The sequence below is a fragment of the Hydractinia symbiolongicarpus genome, chromosome 9 (assembly GCF_029227915.1).
Source record: "Hydractinia symbiolongicarpus strain clone_291-10 chromosome 9, HSymV2.1, whole genome shotgun sequence".
NCBI classification, from domain to species: Eukaryota; Metazoa; Cnidaria; class Hydrozoa; order Anthoathecata; family Hydractiniidae; genus Hydractinia; species Hydractinia symbiolongicarpus.
In genome coordinates, this window is record NC_079883.1 from 24,467,967 (window position 1) to 24,484,579 (window position 16,613).

Sequence of the window (16,613 nt, forward strand, 5' to 3'; positions counted from 1 at the left end):
GTAAAAAAAGAAGCGTAAAAGATCTCCAATTAAGAAGGACATGCAATCATGATGGTGACATCAAAATGTTGAATATTTGTCACCTTTGTCTGACAGTCAGATAAGGGGTGCATTTCAATTGGATCTTCAGAGCATCTTCTAAAGTCAACATTATCAGAAAAAAGAAAAGCGCTGTTGGAATGAGGCTAACCCTGTTTGGTCTGGGGTTTTCCGAACATATTATGACCGGGCGGAATCTTTTCATAGGCTTGTTCAAGTTGAATCAAACTTGCAACACTTAGAGCACGTCACAAAAGAAACAAAATAGCAGCAGTAAATTTTTGCTTGCGTCAGCACATTTTCAGTGACAAAAGCTTGAAATTTTTTCAAAATTCTTTTTTACATAGATCGCATAAAAGTTGTCAAAAATTGATCGAAACTCCGGTGTTTTACGATTTTCGGGTACAATCCGAAAACATCGGATTAACACGTGTCCAAAATATGCAAACTGATTGATGAAACAAGTTTTGTTGTAAGTTTCAAGTTCTAAAGATAATCCTAACAAGAGTTACATAGAGTTAGGTGTAGTTTCGAGTAATATAGCCAATATGAAAGCTTCTAAAAAAAGTTTTTCCAGCTAAAATAAACTTCTTGGAATCACAAAACATTTTTTCATGAAATTCGCCGCAGTACGATTCTGCTCGCGAAAAGTATCTATCCATATTGTTAACGGCCAGGCCAAAAGGAACAAGTGCCAAATACGCAGAGGCCATATTCCACTTTTTCAAATTAGATCCACTTAATAATTGTGTAGCGAAAATCACAAAAGAAAAGATATAAATAGAAGGAATGGGGATTCCTTTTTTGCCCAAATTTTCTGGAAATATAGAAATGATTGAGCTGTTAAAAAAAGTTGCTTTTTACATAGTTTATTTTTATGAAAAAGCCAAATATTTTCATCTTCAATTTTTTAAGGTTAAAAAACCTTATTTTTGCTTTAAATTTCGAATAACAGGGGGAGTATTGGGTCAAGAGCGTTAGGAAACAGCTTCGAATAACTAAAATTTCGAGCAACTGAAGTTCGACTAACTGAGGGAAATTTTAGTTGGATTCTGTTAAAAAGTCCAGGGGGAAATGAAATCTCTTCGAATAACCGAAAATTTTAAATAAGTGCAGTTTCGAATAACCAGGAGTCAACTGTACCATATACTCTCCAAAAAGGAAAACCGAAGAAGGTTGATGCTCCGTAATAACAGGTCAAGGGTCAACAGACCCCAGGGATGAATACTCATGTCGAAAAATTTGATTTTAAAATGGTTGCTTTTTTCATATTGCGGTTCGTTCTTTGTTTTGATTATGGAAAATCATGCAATTGACGTAATTTGGAAATTGGGGTAGACGAATGAATCATATTTAATAATTGCTGAACTTCTCAACAACTCCCATAAAATGTTTATTAATTTGAGTGGATAAACTTTTATCTAGCAAATGTGTTAGAGCTTAAATGATGGTCAATGATGATGCCGTGCAGATGAAAGAGCAATGCCTGGCATTATTAATGTGGCACGTGTTGGAATTATTTCTAAAACTCGCCTAGCCTTATGCTAAATATATAAGGTTAATCTCCTTCTGTTTATAAACAATTCTTTAATTATGAGTTTTCCTTTCTCTCTGTCTTTCTCTTGCATTGAACTTTAAAGCTACCACAATCTATAGCTAGCTATATCCGTAAGGTTTCAAGCCTTTTTAGTTTGCAGACGTAGAATAAGCAAGTGACAAACTACATGGAATTAAAGCCTAATGTTACATGCAGTATAGCTAGCTAGGTAAAAAGCCTGAGCGTGATTTTTTCTAAGTAAGTAACCTCTTTCTTTTGCTATTATTTGACATGCGAAAAGATTATTAAGTTTGCTCAAGAGAGGTTTTTTTGTGGATTTCTTATTGGGGAAGCATTGTCAGCTTATTTAAGCAAACTGTCATTTCCTTAGCTTAGATGGGTATAAAAATAGAATTTTTTAAATGTAAAATTTTTAATTTGAAATTATATTTGAAGTATGTTTATTTGCATACGCTTAATAACTTTATGATTGTGAATAAATGCAATCTCTTTATAAAACATATGGATGGAGTCATGTGTTATAACTTGATAAGGGCTTGAATAGAACAATTATGGCTAGCTACCTTTTTATTTTTTGGATTAAGAAAAAATGTCACAGTAGTCTCAGCATGTTCAAACTAAACAATTGTTGAGCCAGGCTAGGAACACAAATTGGTTTTGAAATCCATTATTGTGAAAATATTTCAACAAAAACTTTGCTTTGATATGGCAGATAAAATTTATGGGGTTAAGAAAATATCAATTAAAAATATTCAATTTCGATATATATTTATATACATCCCTCTTAAATCCCTGTTAAAGCAATCGAAAAGTTGTGAAAAAATGTATAAAATGTGCATACATTCTCATGCGTATATCAAATTAATTCAAATAAAATATCATTATTTAAAAAGTCATGCTCATTTCATATAAAGTGCTAACAATATGTGCAAGGAAATGAACCAAGAATAGCCTTGCTCCATTTAGTGTCTGCAACTTTTTATTCCTAGATTTATATGAATTATGTCTGTATTTGTAGACAATGAGACAATGTTTTGAAGAAATTGACACTAAAGTTGTTATTATTAATATGTTATTATATATATGCAGAATATTTTAAGTAAGAAAGCTGTCAAACTAAGTCTTTTAAAGCTACCAACAACTCTTTTCCACAAATGTATGGCTATAAAAATGCAATTATATGTTTTACTAGAAAGCACATTCTAACGTAAAGCTGAAGCTGTTTTCACTTTTTAGCCAAATGTCTACCTGATATGTCATTTTAACGAATCCAAAATATATATGGCGCCGTAGATTAGTGGTTATAGCTCTCGTACTCTGTGCGGGAGACCGGGGTGCGATTCCTCTTGACGGCGATTCAACATGGGCGAGTGAATGTTACCATAGCCCCGGGTTAACCCAAGCCATGTGAGGGAAATTGAGAAGATGGCACACTGTGTGGGCCGTTGGATGTTGCCGGGAGTTGTCTAGTAAAGCGCGGGCCCTAATTGGGTCTGCGTCGCTCAAAATGAGCATTAAATACTCTAGGACTCTCCATCTAAGCCATGGCCCCTCCTGGAAATAATAGACAGGGTATATCCCTCGATATTTGTGAGGCTAGCCATGTAAAATATGCACATCTATCTATCTATATATACATTATATATATATATAATTCAAAAACCTATTCAGAATTTTTTCAGCATGCCACTTGCTTAAAGGGTGTAAAATGCATGTATGACAATAAATTTACTGCTAGTGCAGCTAGATCCTTTTTATAACATGTGTCCCGTAGCAATAATCCTGTATTATATGGTCAACTTTCTTTGTTATTTGAAAAAAATGTAGCTTGCCCATCTATGTAGATGCAACAAACCAAGATCAAAATTCCCAACAAGATTGGCTGCAAAGAAAGTCTACCTTTATATCTTCTTTAGAGTAGGGCAGAGACATTATGCAAAATAAAATAATTTTTACAAAACAGTCACACTTAAAAGCAAATTCTACAGGCGAATACTTGTTAGTACTTAATAGAAAGTTTTAAAACAATGGATTCAAAGTAATGTAAAGAAAGTAATCTTTTCAAACTGGAAAAGTATTATATATACACTGGTTAAGTAGTAGCAAATACACTCGCCATGCGTCACTGATACCATTATAACAATATAAATGTTTTGTGAGAGGAGAGAAATTTATAAATTTTACTATTCGTTTTACAAACATGATTCGTATACAAGTAATTTGAACAAAATTTAAAAAATAGGCATAAAGTTTCATGGAAGAAAGCTTTGTTTCATTTCTAAACAGCTTTTTTGGGTTTTTTTTCTTTTTTGGCGAAACAAAAACTTGTTAGAATTTTATATTCTGTATGTGCAAAAACTGTTAAACTGGCTCATTTGAAAAAATTAAATCTTTTTTGCAAATAAAGTTGTACATCAAATTATTACAATTATTTTAACAAGAAATACAGGATTTTTTTTTTGTCAAATTTGTTAAAGACCAGCTAATAAGAAAAGTCTGGTATCAGTTTGTTGAATAAAATTGTGGTGGTAAGATTAACCAGAGCAAAGTATCGGGTTGTGCTGTCTAATTAACTTACGTCGTAGCTTAGTGGTTTAAGCTCTGTTACTTTGTGCAGGAGACTGGGATTCGATTCCCCTTGGCTGCTATTTAATATGGGCGAGTGAATGGTACCATAGCCCAGCCATGTGAGAAAAATCGGGAAGATGGCACAATGTGTTGGCTGTTGGATTGCAGGGAGCTGACTGGTAGAATGCGGACCCTAATTTGGTGTGCGTAGCTCAAAATGAGCATTAAATACTCTAGGACTCCCCTTCTAAGCCATGACCCCTTCTGGAAATAATAGACAGGGTATATCCGTCGATATTTGTGAGGCTAGGCATGTAAAATATGCACATTTAACGTCTTAATGACCATACGTCATAGAAAACTATAGTATTTTTTACTGAAAAAACAAAACAAATTCTATTTTTTTTGCTAGTCCAATAAGAACATTAAGTATTTTATACGAATCTAGGTGTGAGTCAGACTTGCAGAGGAATGGCAAACTAATGTGTTTGTTGCTACAGGTTTTCCTAATTAGAAATATATTTTTGGTATTTTTTTATAGAAATAGTAAAAAATAAAGAAATAGTAAAAATTATGTTTTCATCGTAAGTATAATATTTTATTGTTATTTAATTTATTCTATCTATTTAAAAAATTATTTTCACAGTTTACAATGTATAAATTTCATTTTTCGTAGCTGATGGCATATGTTCATTTGGATGGCCCAGAAAAGCCATGCTTCGAGAAAACCCTGACAAGGTAAAAATATTGCATTGGCATATTCAATACATCTTTATTATAATACCTGTATTTCACAACTGTGTTGGAAAAAAAATAAAAAATGGAAATTTCAGTTGCTCTATATATTTTAGGCAAAGTGGAGCATTTCTTTGTTTGAGCATCGCAAGGATGTTTTCTAGTCATTGTGGAAGGCATTACAGCCATATTTCAGCTTCGTAGGGAAATATTCCTATCATTTTAGAACAAAATATGGTGGCTTTTACAAAATTATAATTTATGTGTAAAAAGTTAATTGGTTTTTAATTTGTTTAACATTGTTTCAAACTGCTTTCAAAAATCCTCATAACATCTTTACATTGTATCACAAATAATATTTTGACAATTGTATTAAATCGTTTCATTTTTCGTAGTCTGTTATAAAATTGTTTTGTAAAAAATATGAAACATTTGATTTATTTTACGATACCTTTTATGATATGATGCAAAAAAAATAATAAAGTGATTTCCATACAATGAACAATGTTTCATTTCATATCAAAAATGATTCACTTAATGAATAACTATCAAGTGGCACATAATAAGAAAAGTACCTGTATCAATAGGCCAAAATTTCTACTTTGTTAGCATCTGGGTCAATAAAACAATAAGATCCTAATTTGCAAAGGTCTGCGTGAACATTGACTAATTTGCAGCATTTGTTACTTTACATCCTTTCTAATTAAAATTTGTGCCTGTTAGAAAAAAAAGTATGCCATATATTATTGTCCACTTTGCTAACACGTTGGTATTACTTAATTTCAAATTTTAATTTTATCATATCTATGTGAAAATAAATAATAATAATAATGCGTAAACACTTGGGTGGACCATTTTGATTACGCTACAGGATGCCCACCCTCATACAAAATAGACAATCTCATACAAAATGACAAATCTCCTATCTCCTACAATCACATACAAAACTACCTGAAAATATAATTTCTCATACAAACTCCTACGTTTTTAGATTCCAATGTCTTGACTCATCATGTTTTATTGTTAATCCAATATTTTAATGTCAGGGAAATTCTTGGGAAAATCAAGGAAATTAGTCTCTGGCACTTGGCAGAAACCCTGATATTTATTTAATGTAATTCGAAATACTTTTCATCCATTCTTTCCTTTTTTACATGAATCATGTATGTACAAAATTAGCAACTTTTAAAGTGAAAGTTTGAAAAGAGTTTCCTACAATCTCCTACTTTTTTTGTTACTTTTTTATCAATTTGACCAATGAACCGGAATTTACCTACAATCTCCTACAAATGAGAGATATAATTATGGTGGGCACTCTGTGCTTGTTGCATAGCTTTTCCTTGAGCTTGTAGGATTGGTCAGTAAAACCTTTTTTTAGAAATAATAAAGAATGACATTACAAAGAAACATTTTAACTTACATAACAATAAAAAAATTACCATACCCTAAAGTTGTGTTTGACAAAATTTTGTATTTACCATTTTTTGATAAACTATAGCTAATATTAGTGGAATTATTGCTGCACTATACTTTTTAGTTTCAATGTTGTTTGCATATTTTTTTGGTTTAGGGATCTCTGTCATGATGTAATCGAGCAGTTATGTCTCATGTTAAATCCCATACTGCAAACAAAAGATTACAGATCTTTAGCCGGAAAAATGGGCATGAATTTCTGGTTTGTCAAAAATTTAGATAGAAAAGAGAACCCTACTGAGGAATTACTCCAAAACTGGCTGTCTGGTGAAGGTTCAAAATTTGTGACAGATTTGATTGATCTTTTAAAGCAGATTAAACGTTATGATGCAGTTAATCTACTCCAAGAACATGAGTACACAGGTAAATAAATTTTGTTGTGCTGCTGTTTGTGTGTTCCTCAAGTGCGTGTATGGTTATGGTAATGATTGCTGATAACCAAAGACCGAAAATTTAACATCTATGTTTACTGTATGTAATACAGAATATAAGAAGTGACATTAATAAGATTCTTAGAACACGCATAGCAAAAATTATTCATGAAGTACAGATTGACCAACTATCCAAAGTGAATGCAAAGCTGACTGGTTTTGGTCGATTTGGAGTGTTTTGTCTTGTTTAATAAACAAGTTGCATAGTAAAACAAGCAATAATCACCACACTTTACAACGCATCAGGGGTTCGATGGCCATTTTCACGCACACAAGTCCTAGTATGATATGTTCAAATAAATAACATGGTACGATCATATCGTACAATCAAAACTTACCCCAAGGGGGAAGTCAATTATCAGAGAATAGAAATAATGGCAAAGACGCAATATTTCTATTGGGAATTGGCTTGTTCCTACGGAACAACAGAATTCTTTCAATTCCAAATCAAAATTAGTATTAGCGGAGGAGAGTATAGAAAGGTTCTCCAAAGTAATTTTTGGAGAAAATTATATGCTCTAAAACTGTAAACATTGTTTCTGAATTTTTGTTGTTAATTTTCTTTGATACATCTATTGGTTTTGCAATTAATTTTATTTACCTTGTAGTTAAACAGAGATTGCAGAGGCCAGCATCTACAATGTCTGGCAGTTCCACAAAAGAACCATGTGAGAACGAATCTTCAGACGCATCACCTTATTGTATTAGTGGTATGTGATCTAATGAAATTCACTGTTCTACTTTTAGCTTTTTGTGTTTTGTTTTACGTAACCTTTAAAAATTTTTAGATGATGATGGATCACGATACCCAAGATTCAATGATTTTGGAAGCAGTGTGCCGTCATATGTTGGTATAATGTTGAAAATTATTTGTTACTTTATTGTGTTTAATGATATTGTAAATTCTAACTTCTATGGCAATAATATGGTCTAGAATAAATCAATGCTATAAAGCCTCTTGGTCACAACCTCCTGTCATGTTGTTTCCAGTCTAGACTTTTTATTTCTTAGCAACAATTAACAACAATTCTGAAACCTTATTTATGCATTTTTTAGAGCCACCTGCATCTTATGTCAGCAGCAATCCATCTGACAGTTCAACAGTGTGTGCTGATGGATATGACACAGGTAAAAAGCTTTTGATTTGTTCAGAACTTTACTTTAAAAAACATAAAGTTTTGAAAATGCATCACAGTTATCATTTATACGCTATGTATATAAAAAAAATAATTTCTAGATGAAGAACTTAACCGTAAGATGGAAGCTATGGGTGCTGGCCCGTGTGAGACAACAGATGGTATTCAAATGTTAATTCATTAAACCTTCGGTAAAATGTATAGATATCTTACAAAGTTACTTGTTTTTTTAGACTCAACATGTCACCCTGTGTACCAGTTTCGAAAGCGAGAAGGATCAAATGCGTCAACTTCAACAGGTGGCTCAGGTGAGTCTTGCTTCGACTTAAATCCTTATCTTGAAGGGACTCTTAGCTGAAAAAGAATGATATTGAATGTATACTTAAAACATCTTCTGATCGTTTAAGCGCATACACTTCAAACATATGAAGAATTACCATCTTACATGTCTAGGGTGGTTTAAGTTTTTCAGTATTTTGTCTGTTATTTAGTCCAATGTTGTTTTGATGTTTAACAGATTTTTAACTACTTCAGCATACACAAGCACCTCCACGAAATCAGGTAGTGTTTCTGTTGATACTGGCATGCAAACAGATGCAATCTCAGGTAGTTTTTGAGTTACAACATCCCAACCCTTCAATTGATTCCTCTAAAATGTTGTTTACGTGAGAGAAGTTAGCTCAAGCTAGCCTGATATTTATGATTTAAAGTGCAAGCAAATTAGTTAATCCAAGTTTGGTAGAGGTTGATGTATGAAAATGATTCATTCATCAATAATACATTTTTCTACTTAGTGCACAGCGTGGATGTTCATCCCAGACCTCCAATTTGTAAGTGATGGAATCCTTTTTCTCTACAACTTGTTTATGTAAAGCTTCTAATTTGTTGAAGTTATTTTTTAGTGACATCTCCTATGGCAGCTGATCCAGCTCCAACGTTTATTCAGCCGCCCATCGTAGGTAAGTATTGTTAGCCTATGATATAACAATATGGATTGAGTTACACTTTTTTGTTATAAAAAAACATATTGTAAAACCGTAATTTCACATTTGTTTTATCCTTAAAAGGAATGCATGCCTATTTTGTAGAAATTGGGGTAGAGGATAAGAAACTTTTGGCACAACACGCCCCCTCCCCCTCCTTTCCTCCCTCCCCCCTCCCCCCCATACCCTCCTCCCGTGTGTGTAAATGAATAAAGTACTAATCAACTCCGATGTCTTATGTACTGCTATTCTTAAGTGTCCATCAGTATGTAGCCTCTATTTCAAACTCACCCTATGTTTGTAGAAAAAGGGTTACGGAGATTTCGATTTCTTATTTCTTACAGCAAGTGATAAATTGGCATTGCTTATTGGGAACAGGAATTACAAGAAACTGGAAGAAGAGGAGTTGAAATTCCCTCACAAAGATGTCTTTGATCTCAGTCGTGAATTGAGTGATCTAGGATTCAAGGTTTTATCGCTGGTCGATCTCACCTTAACGGAAATGCGAACGGTGATGCTCGCTTTTTGCAAGCTTTTAGGCCCTGGAGTGTTCGCGGTGTTCTATTTTGCTGGTCATGGTTACGAGGAAAATGGAGAGAATTACCTCATGCCTATCGATGCGTCGCCTGCAAGATCATCGCATGAATTTATTGCTGCACAAGAAATTCTTGTGGTAAGTGAATGTTCGCACTAGCAACACCTCTTCCTGTCATGCAGTAGTTTAGTCCATACTATCTTTTCACATCTTTCATGCAAATAGTTTTGTAACAATCTCAGCTGAGTGAATTTACTTAATTTTTAGGAGATGCAGCTCCGACAAACAGCTTTAAACCTGCAGATAATTGACGCGTGTAGAGTCAAAGGGTAAGTTTAACAATAAATTCACTTCGCAGCGAAACGGAGAACTAGAACTTCTGAAACCTGCTTATAGTTGATACACCCTTTGTACGAAATAAATGTTGAAACCATCTGAACGATGTTTCATTGTGGAGTAGAAACAACCTTTTTCTCCGCTGTTTTGTGTGTTGACTCTCCAGTATATGAATTGATTTATAACACCTCTCTTTTTGAACTCAATATCTTACTTCGTGTTAGAGAATACATCGCTTAGTATTACAGAATACCTCACTTCTTGTCCTAGAATACCTCACTTTGTACAGAATACCTCATTTAGTACCACCTCACATTGTCACAGAATACCTCCATTGTCACAGAATGCCTCACATTGTCGCAGAATACCTCACATTGTCACAGAATACCTCACATTGTCACATTATACCTCACATTGTTACAGAATACTTAACGCCGTCACAGAATACCTCACTTTGTAATAAGCTTTGTATTAATATAATTTTTTGTAGTATAACTGGTGAAGGCAAAACCGGTGGTGGTGGCTTACGAAAAGGGGCTCTTGGCAATACTATAATCGCCTACTCGTGGTATGTATATTTGTGTAACAGTTTATTCGCCATTTTACGACTATGACTGAAAGAATCCTTCAAAATTTGTGTTTTTGTGATGATCGTTTCTGCTCTTGATTTTGTTTTGTCGTTGGTCCTGGTAATATTTTTTATTGTGTTAAGCCATGCTTTATTATCATCGCGTTTATTTTTTAGTCTTCAAGTTATCCTTATTTTTTAGCCAATCTCAGATGCCAGCGTTTGAGAGCCAGATGCAAACAAACGGCGTCTACATGACGGAACTGTTGAAGAAGATCAAAGAGGATCGAAGGATAGAACATATCCTTATGGATGTTAATTGTGGTAAAAAAGTGTCCTTGTTTATACACAAAAGAATTTTGCAGATCAGATTGTATATCTACCACTACGACCGTAATTCTCGCCAATCTAGATTTACCACACTATCGTCACTCTGGTTGAAGTATTTAAATCTATTTTTATTTTTCAGCTGTACATGGCAACCCACATGTAATACAGCGACCAGTGTTTGAATCCGACACCATAGGTGACTGCCGGTTGACGTGTAAAATTGATACACGTGCTAATTTTAACTTATGGCATGACAGGTCCGACAAGTGGTGCGCAGCTACAAGTAAGATTTGATTGATTTATTGATTGCTGTGTTATGTTGATTGCTGTATGTAATGTTTTCACATCTAGATAATTTTTTATGTAAGAGGAATGTTTGATTTTTCTTTTTCATTTAGAAAAGGAAAAATTCCCTTTACTTGTATTTTGTATTGTATTTGAGTTAAAGTTGATTAAATTTCTTATAGTGCCTCCGGATCCGCAAGTCTTCGAAAGAGAAGAGGAAAATCTAGTTTTTAAGTTGGAATATATTTCAAAATTCAGCAACATGTTGCAAGTCAATGTCCACGTGTGCAACAGAAATATAGTGCCTATACAAATACACGAAATTCAACTATTAAACGGAGCTGTAAGTCAGCCAATTATTTATTTTTCAAATAGTCGAATTTCCAAACTAGGTGATTTTAGACGATGTTTTGTTAGTGAAACCGTCCAGTACAAACATCCACGTGAAAGAGGGCGCGACATTAAGACAATAAATTCAGTAGCGTTTCTTTATTTTACAACCTCTCTTGAAACTAAACCTTGTTATGAAAGTATCGTTTTTACTGCAATAAAACCAACCGAACACTGAAAAGAATGTAATTCGAATCCTACACAAAAATAACAAGTACCACTTTAACACTAAATTAAAAGGGCTTTACCTTATCGTTAATGAAAAAGTTGGCAAAAATTTTAGTCAACAAAAATTTTAGTCGGCAAAAATTTAGTCACTTTTTGCCAATTTTTTTTTTACCGTTTAGGTAATAACTTTTTAAGTCAAAAAATCAGGGTCTATCATTCGCAAATGTTGAATATAAAATATAAAAAAAAATTAAGCCTACCGACATACCACTTGAAGTTACTAGAGCTCAATAAAACGTTTCGTTGGAAACGCGTGCTTGCTGCCATTTTGTTCATAAAGATGGCATTTTCTTAGGGATCGTCCACAAATTTCGTCCCATTAACGAGACGCTATAAGACGAAAAAGTTAAAAAAAATTCGTCTCGTTTTGTTCTTAGTGAGCATAAGAAGTAAATAATAGCAATTGAAGTTTGTTGCGATATTGCTTCTGAAAATTACGAAAAAAAACTATTTTTGCTTTATTATTTTTGTCAACTTGCACTGTTATATTAACTTAATGTATAATTATACTTATACAATTGATTATGGTGGGCTGCACATTGCAAAAAAAAAATTATTAACAATTTTATGTGACAGAAACGGCTTGTCAGAAGCAAATAATGTTCCGCAAAAAAACTGTGTGACGTGCGGTTGCATTACGTAAAATGATTTCAGACAAATTAGATAGCCGCTTGTTTAGACACTCAGTTGAGCAGCCTAGTGCCCATGGATTAAGATTTGAATCATTTTTTGTAAACTATCACAAAAAAAAATCAAATGGATAAACTTTTTTCCTTTAGCCTTCAATTTTGTCAATTCAATACGCGATTTGTTTTATAAAAACTGCGTTTTTAAGAGCGTTCACCACGAAGAATGGGAATAATTTTGCAGAAGGCCAGGAAGGAGCATAAGGAGGAATTTGAAAATAATATAAAAAACAATTTAAATGAAATCATTAACTCAAAATGTCGAAAGGCAAGTCAGAAAATAAGGGACACCACGGATTGATAAAATAAATAGACGAAATTATTTAGGTCAATTCTCACGTTCCGAACTTTTTTTTTCTCGCATTCTATAAAAAACCTTAGGCACAGAAAGGTCAAAGTAAAAGTGTTTTTGCATACGTATTTAGCTACGTATTTATGGACTGGTTTCTTATAAAAAAAACGTGCATAACGTAAAATGTTGAGATGATTGATTTCCTAAAACCGTGGAAATTTCAGATAAAATTTTTTAGCTCCTTATTCTGACTTGTCTTCGTATTTTAAGTTTTTATTTTAATATTGTTTGAAAAAGAATTTGTTCTAATTTATTCCGCGCTTTTTTATTCTCGCACTTTTTTTATTCCCTTACAAAATAAAATGTCTTACAAAATAAATTTTAGATATTTCTAACTATGATTTATCATAGTTAATAGAAATATCTAAAATTTATTAACTCCCTATTTTAACTTTTCTTCGGGTATAGGTTCAGCATGTTTATGTTTCTCATAACATACTTAAAAAAAGAATCAAACTGATAAAAAAAACGACAACTCACTCGCACGTGTGCTCTGACCCTCTGAAACCAATGAATGAATCACGATTCGAACACAGAGCAGAAGATAAAAATTGTTACATTTTTCTTCTTGAAAAATTCGAAAAGGACGGTTTCTCTTAGCTCCCCAACATAACATTTAAATGTATTAAGTTAAAAAGAGCTAATATACTGAAATGTACGAACCATTACAGGCAGAATACACCTAAATACACCTAAATACACCTGAGAACAAACATCTTGACATAAATTTTGCTTTTATCCCTGATCTGTGTACTGGTTTCGTTTAGTTAATGAATACCATGTTAAGGCTATTTTCTACCTCAAGAAAATTTTCGGCGATTTTTGATTGGCTAATTTTAATGTTTTTCGATGATGTGACGTTTGCGGAGGAACGCCAGCCATTTCGAATATATCTCCCAGTAAAGACGAGCTATGTTTCGCATCTAACTATCTATATTTAATATCTATATATTCCTTCCTAACAACATATTTAAAGAATCCTAATCTTAAAGAATATTTATGGCTAAATTCAGTTTCAGATATACTTACCAGTAAATATCGAAAATAACTCAAGATTCCATCTGTCACGACCAATAATAATATTTTTTGTGAGATTTGTTTCGCTTTTCCACAACATAGTTCCAGCTTCGAACGACGAAGTTTGCTGTGATAAAATGTTGCCAAGTTTGATAAATATACAGACCGTAACATTCAACAATCGAACGAGTACAAACAATGTAGCTTAAGTTAATCAGTAGCTGTGCCACTGCTAGCCAGGAGACCCAGCGTAATTTTTCTTACCACCGGGAAATCGGAGTAGTTAAGGTGGGAAAATTACGCTGGGTCTCAAACGATTTTTCTGCGGCCAAAATCTGGCCGCGCTTTTTGATTGGCTAATTCTATTGTTCTCTGCTCACGTGATTATTATCGGGGAAAGCCCTTTTCATCCCGAATATTCCAGCGAGTGGTTTCACTCACCCTAACAAACATTAGTATTCTACAAAGTTTTTACCAAAGTAAGATTTGACCAAGCTTGGTAAACAACTCACAGATAAATTAAAATGTCCTCCGAAGCGATTAGTCACATTGTTCGATTTAAACTCGGGGTTTCCGCTGAGTCATTCGTTCGCGTCTAAGCTTTAGTTTGAGAGAAACTCATTTTATCAACTGAAGAAGAAAGCTTAGTTAACTAGGCTATGCCACTGCCGTTCCGCTAGAACAATGGAATAATTTCTTTTTCACGGAACAAAATCACGCTGGGTCTCCTGGCCAAGATTTTTAAAGTTTCGTGTTAAACTCACGGAAGTGTTCGAAAATATTTTTCAACTTTTGAGACGAATTTATTATAGCAGAGACGAATTGAGACGATTTGAGACGAATTAAGAAAATTCATAGACGAAATGAGACGATTCGGAGACGAATTTGTTTTTAAAATATGATATTCGGAGACGAATTTGTGACTATCAGGAGACGATATGAGACGAATTAAGACGGTTAAGACACTACAATGTTATCACAAAAAATCGTCTCGTATGAAAGAGTTAAGACGAACAAAACAAATTTACAAGACGATTTAAAATGAGCCGAATTTAGACGAAATTTGTGGACGATCCCTTACTTGTTTTTATTTCAGTGTTTCTGTATTTTTAGGACCTGGATATTCATTCGAACCAGTTGGAGTTGGTCGTTCAGCCAGGAAATTCGTGGACGGAGATTCAACAATATCGTATTCGTGACTTACAAAAACTTAAGTGTGAACTTCTGTTGGTGCTTCAGTTAAAAACACAGCTCTATGGTCATCCAGATTTCGCGTTAATCGAGTTTAAACTCAACGCTGACTTCCCACTCGTGTCGTCATACCTAAATGACTTTCGCAAATGGATAACAAACGAACAACTATCAGGTCACGGAAAGAATACGTGGGTTTAAGATGGTTTTAAATTGTGAATTTATAGGGTTTTTTAGTTTGTAATATAGATTTTTTCATTTAAAAGGATACGCTGGATTCCAAGAAAACACAAATAACAAACGCAGCGTTATTGTAAGCCCGATATGGGATTTCAAACTTCCGTGCACAGTGTGGCCTTTACATGAAGCTTTTACTGCTGAGGTGGTGCAAACTGCGCATGCGCTATAACTTTGCACATGCGCCATAGTTTTGCACACACATTTATTTCCGATAAATCCCGTAAAGACAGAACTGGATATTTTTAACTTAAATTTAGTCCTGAGACGAAACTTCATGCAAAGGCTGCAAAATTAAAGATTTGGAATAAAATAAACGCATTTTGTCTTAAAGCCTTTTTCGTACGGAAAATAATATTTTATCTGTGAAGCGTGACGCATGTGATACCGTAATTATTCTAATTCAAATGGTCCTCTAATAAAAATCAATTTCTGCCATTCTAGTGAGAGAAAAAATTACTCCATTAATAACATAAAAAACAAGAAAAAGGAATGAAATAAAGCTATAAGATTTAGTTTCATGTATATTTTGCTGTACTATTTTTTTCAAATTAGTATAAGTACGGTATTTCGCTAAAAAAGCTGACTGCTAGTAAAAAAGCTGTTTTAGGCACGATTAGATTTTGATAAAGTTTGTGACTTTAATATACTCTGTTGACAGAGAAAATTTACCAGAGTTATTGCTGTTATTTTTACAAAAAATGTGAACTGTATTGTGTAGTTATTTTAGTGTGTGTGTGTGCACCAGTTATGGTCAAACTGATGTGATTTTTTTCTTTTTTTTTATTTGTTTGTGTATCCGAGTTTTGTTTTGTTTGTTCTCTTTGGGAAGTTTGCATTTAAAACACTGCCCTGTTAAATAAATTCAATAAAACAATAAAATGACCAGATAAAACAACAACAGATCAGAAAGGTCGAGTTTGGCTGTAGAATGTTATGTACAATGTGAATGGTGTACATTAATTTAGACAGACATTTATTTTGCTGACTAAGCATTTATGCAATTTATAAAAGAGTTTTATATATTTATATAATTAACGTTTTAAAATAATTTATTCCAAAATTGGATTAAAGATTTTGTTTTTTTTGCTTCTTTTTTGTCTTTCAAATCGTGAAAAGCTGGTCTGCTTATATGGTCTGTACATTCTGCATTGACTGGGTTTCTAATCGGAACTTCTTTGAGTAAAATCACAATATTATTCTGTTATGTGCTATTGGTGTGACAAACAAAAGATATCTGTACCTACGATGCTTGGATACGACGTACGATGCTTGGATACGACATCAGAATGTGTACTACGTCGAAAGCATGTCTGAAGTTGTTTTGAAAAATCGTATTGTTTTTTCTTTAACGATTCGCCAATATATCAACGTATAACCGTCCGGTCAGCATAGAATAAAAAGCACTGGGGAAGAGGTTGCTGGTTTTTACAAAAAAGGTGTACAAATTGTTATGTTCTTTTTCACCAGAAAGGAAACAATCTGATTAAACTTTATACAATAAAATGACTTAGAAACGTTGAAGGCTTACGTGA

The 16,613-nt window shown here is 33.4% G+C and overlaps 1 protein-coding gene across 1 annotated transcript; it reads left to right on the forward strand.

Moving 5' to 3' along the window:
* The first annotated feature begins 1,358 nt into the window (after positions 1–1,358).
* LOC130658009 (mucosa-associated lymphoid tissue lymphoma translocation protein 1 homolog) lies at positions 1,359–16,151 on the forward strand. The gene is made up of 19 exons (XM_057461031.1): positions 1,359–1,834; positions 4,707–4,749; positions 4,842–4,903; positions 6,471–6,736; positions 7,413–7,514; positions 7,593–7,655; positions 7,861–7,932; positions 8,042–8,101; positions 8,174–8,248; positions 8,475–8,546; positions 8,735–8,770; positions 8,843–8,899; positions 9,268–9,596; positions 9,726–9,787; positions 10,285–10,362; positions 10,565–10,686; positions 10,832–10,975; positions 11,160–11,320; positions 14,764–16,151. Exons 3-19 carry the CDS (start codon positions 4,845–4,847, stop codon positions 15,040–15,042), a joined length of 2,037 nt encoding a protein of 678 aa, XP_057317014.1. The 5' UTR covers positions 1,359–1,834; positions 4,707–4,749; positions 4,842–4,844; the 3' UTR covers positions 15,043–16,151.
* The last annotated feature ends 462 nt before the right edge of the window (positions 16,152–16,613 follow it).

Excerpts from the sequence above, each read along its gene's own strand:
- LOC130658009 (XM_057461031.1), top strand. The coding sequence starts at position 4,845 with ATGGCATATGTTCATTTGGATGGCCCAGAAAAGCCATGCTTCGAGAAA. Across the intron at positions 7,656-7,860 it reads CAGTGTGCCGTCATATGTTG|AGCCACCTGCATCTTATGTC; the intron begins GTATAATGTTGA and ends TGCATTTTTTAG. Across the intron at positions 9,788-10,284 it reads GACGCGTGTAGAGTCAAAGG|TATAACTGGTGAAGGCAAAA; the intron begins GTAAGTTTAACA and ends AATTTTTTGTAG.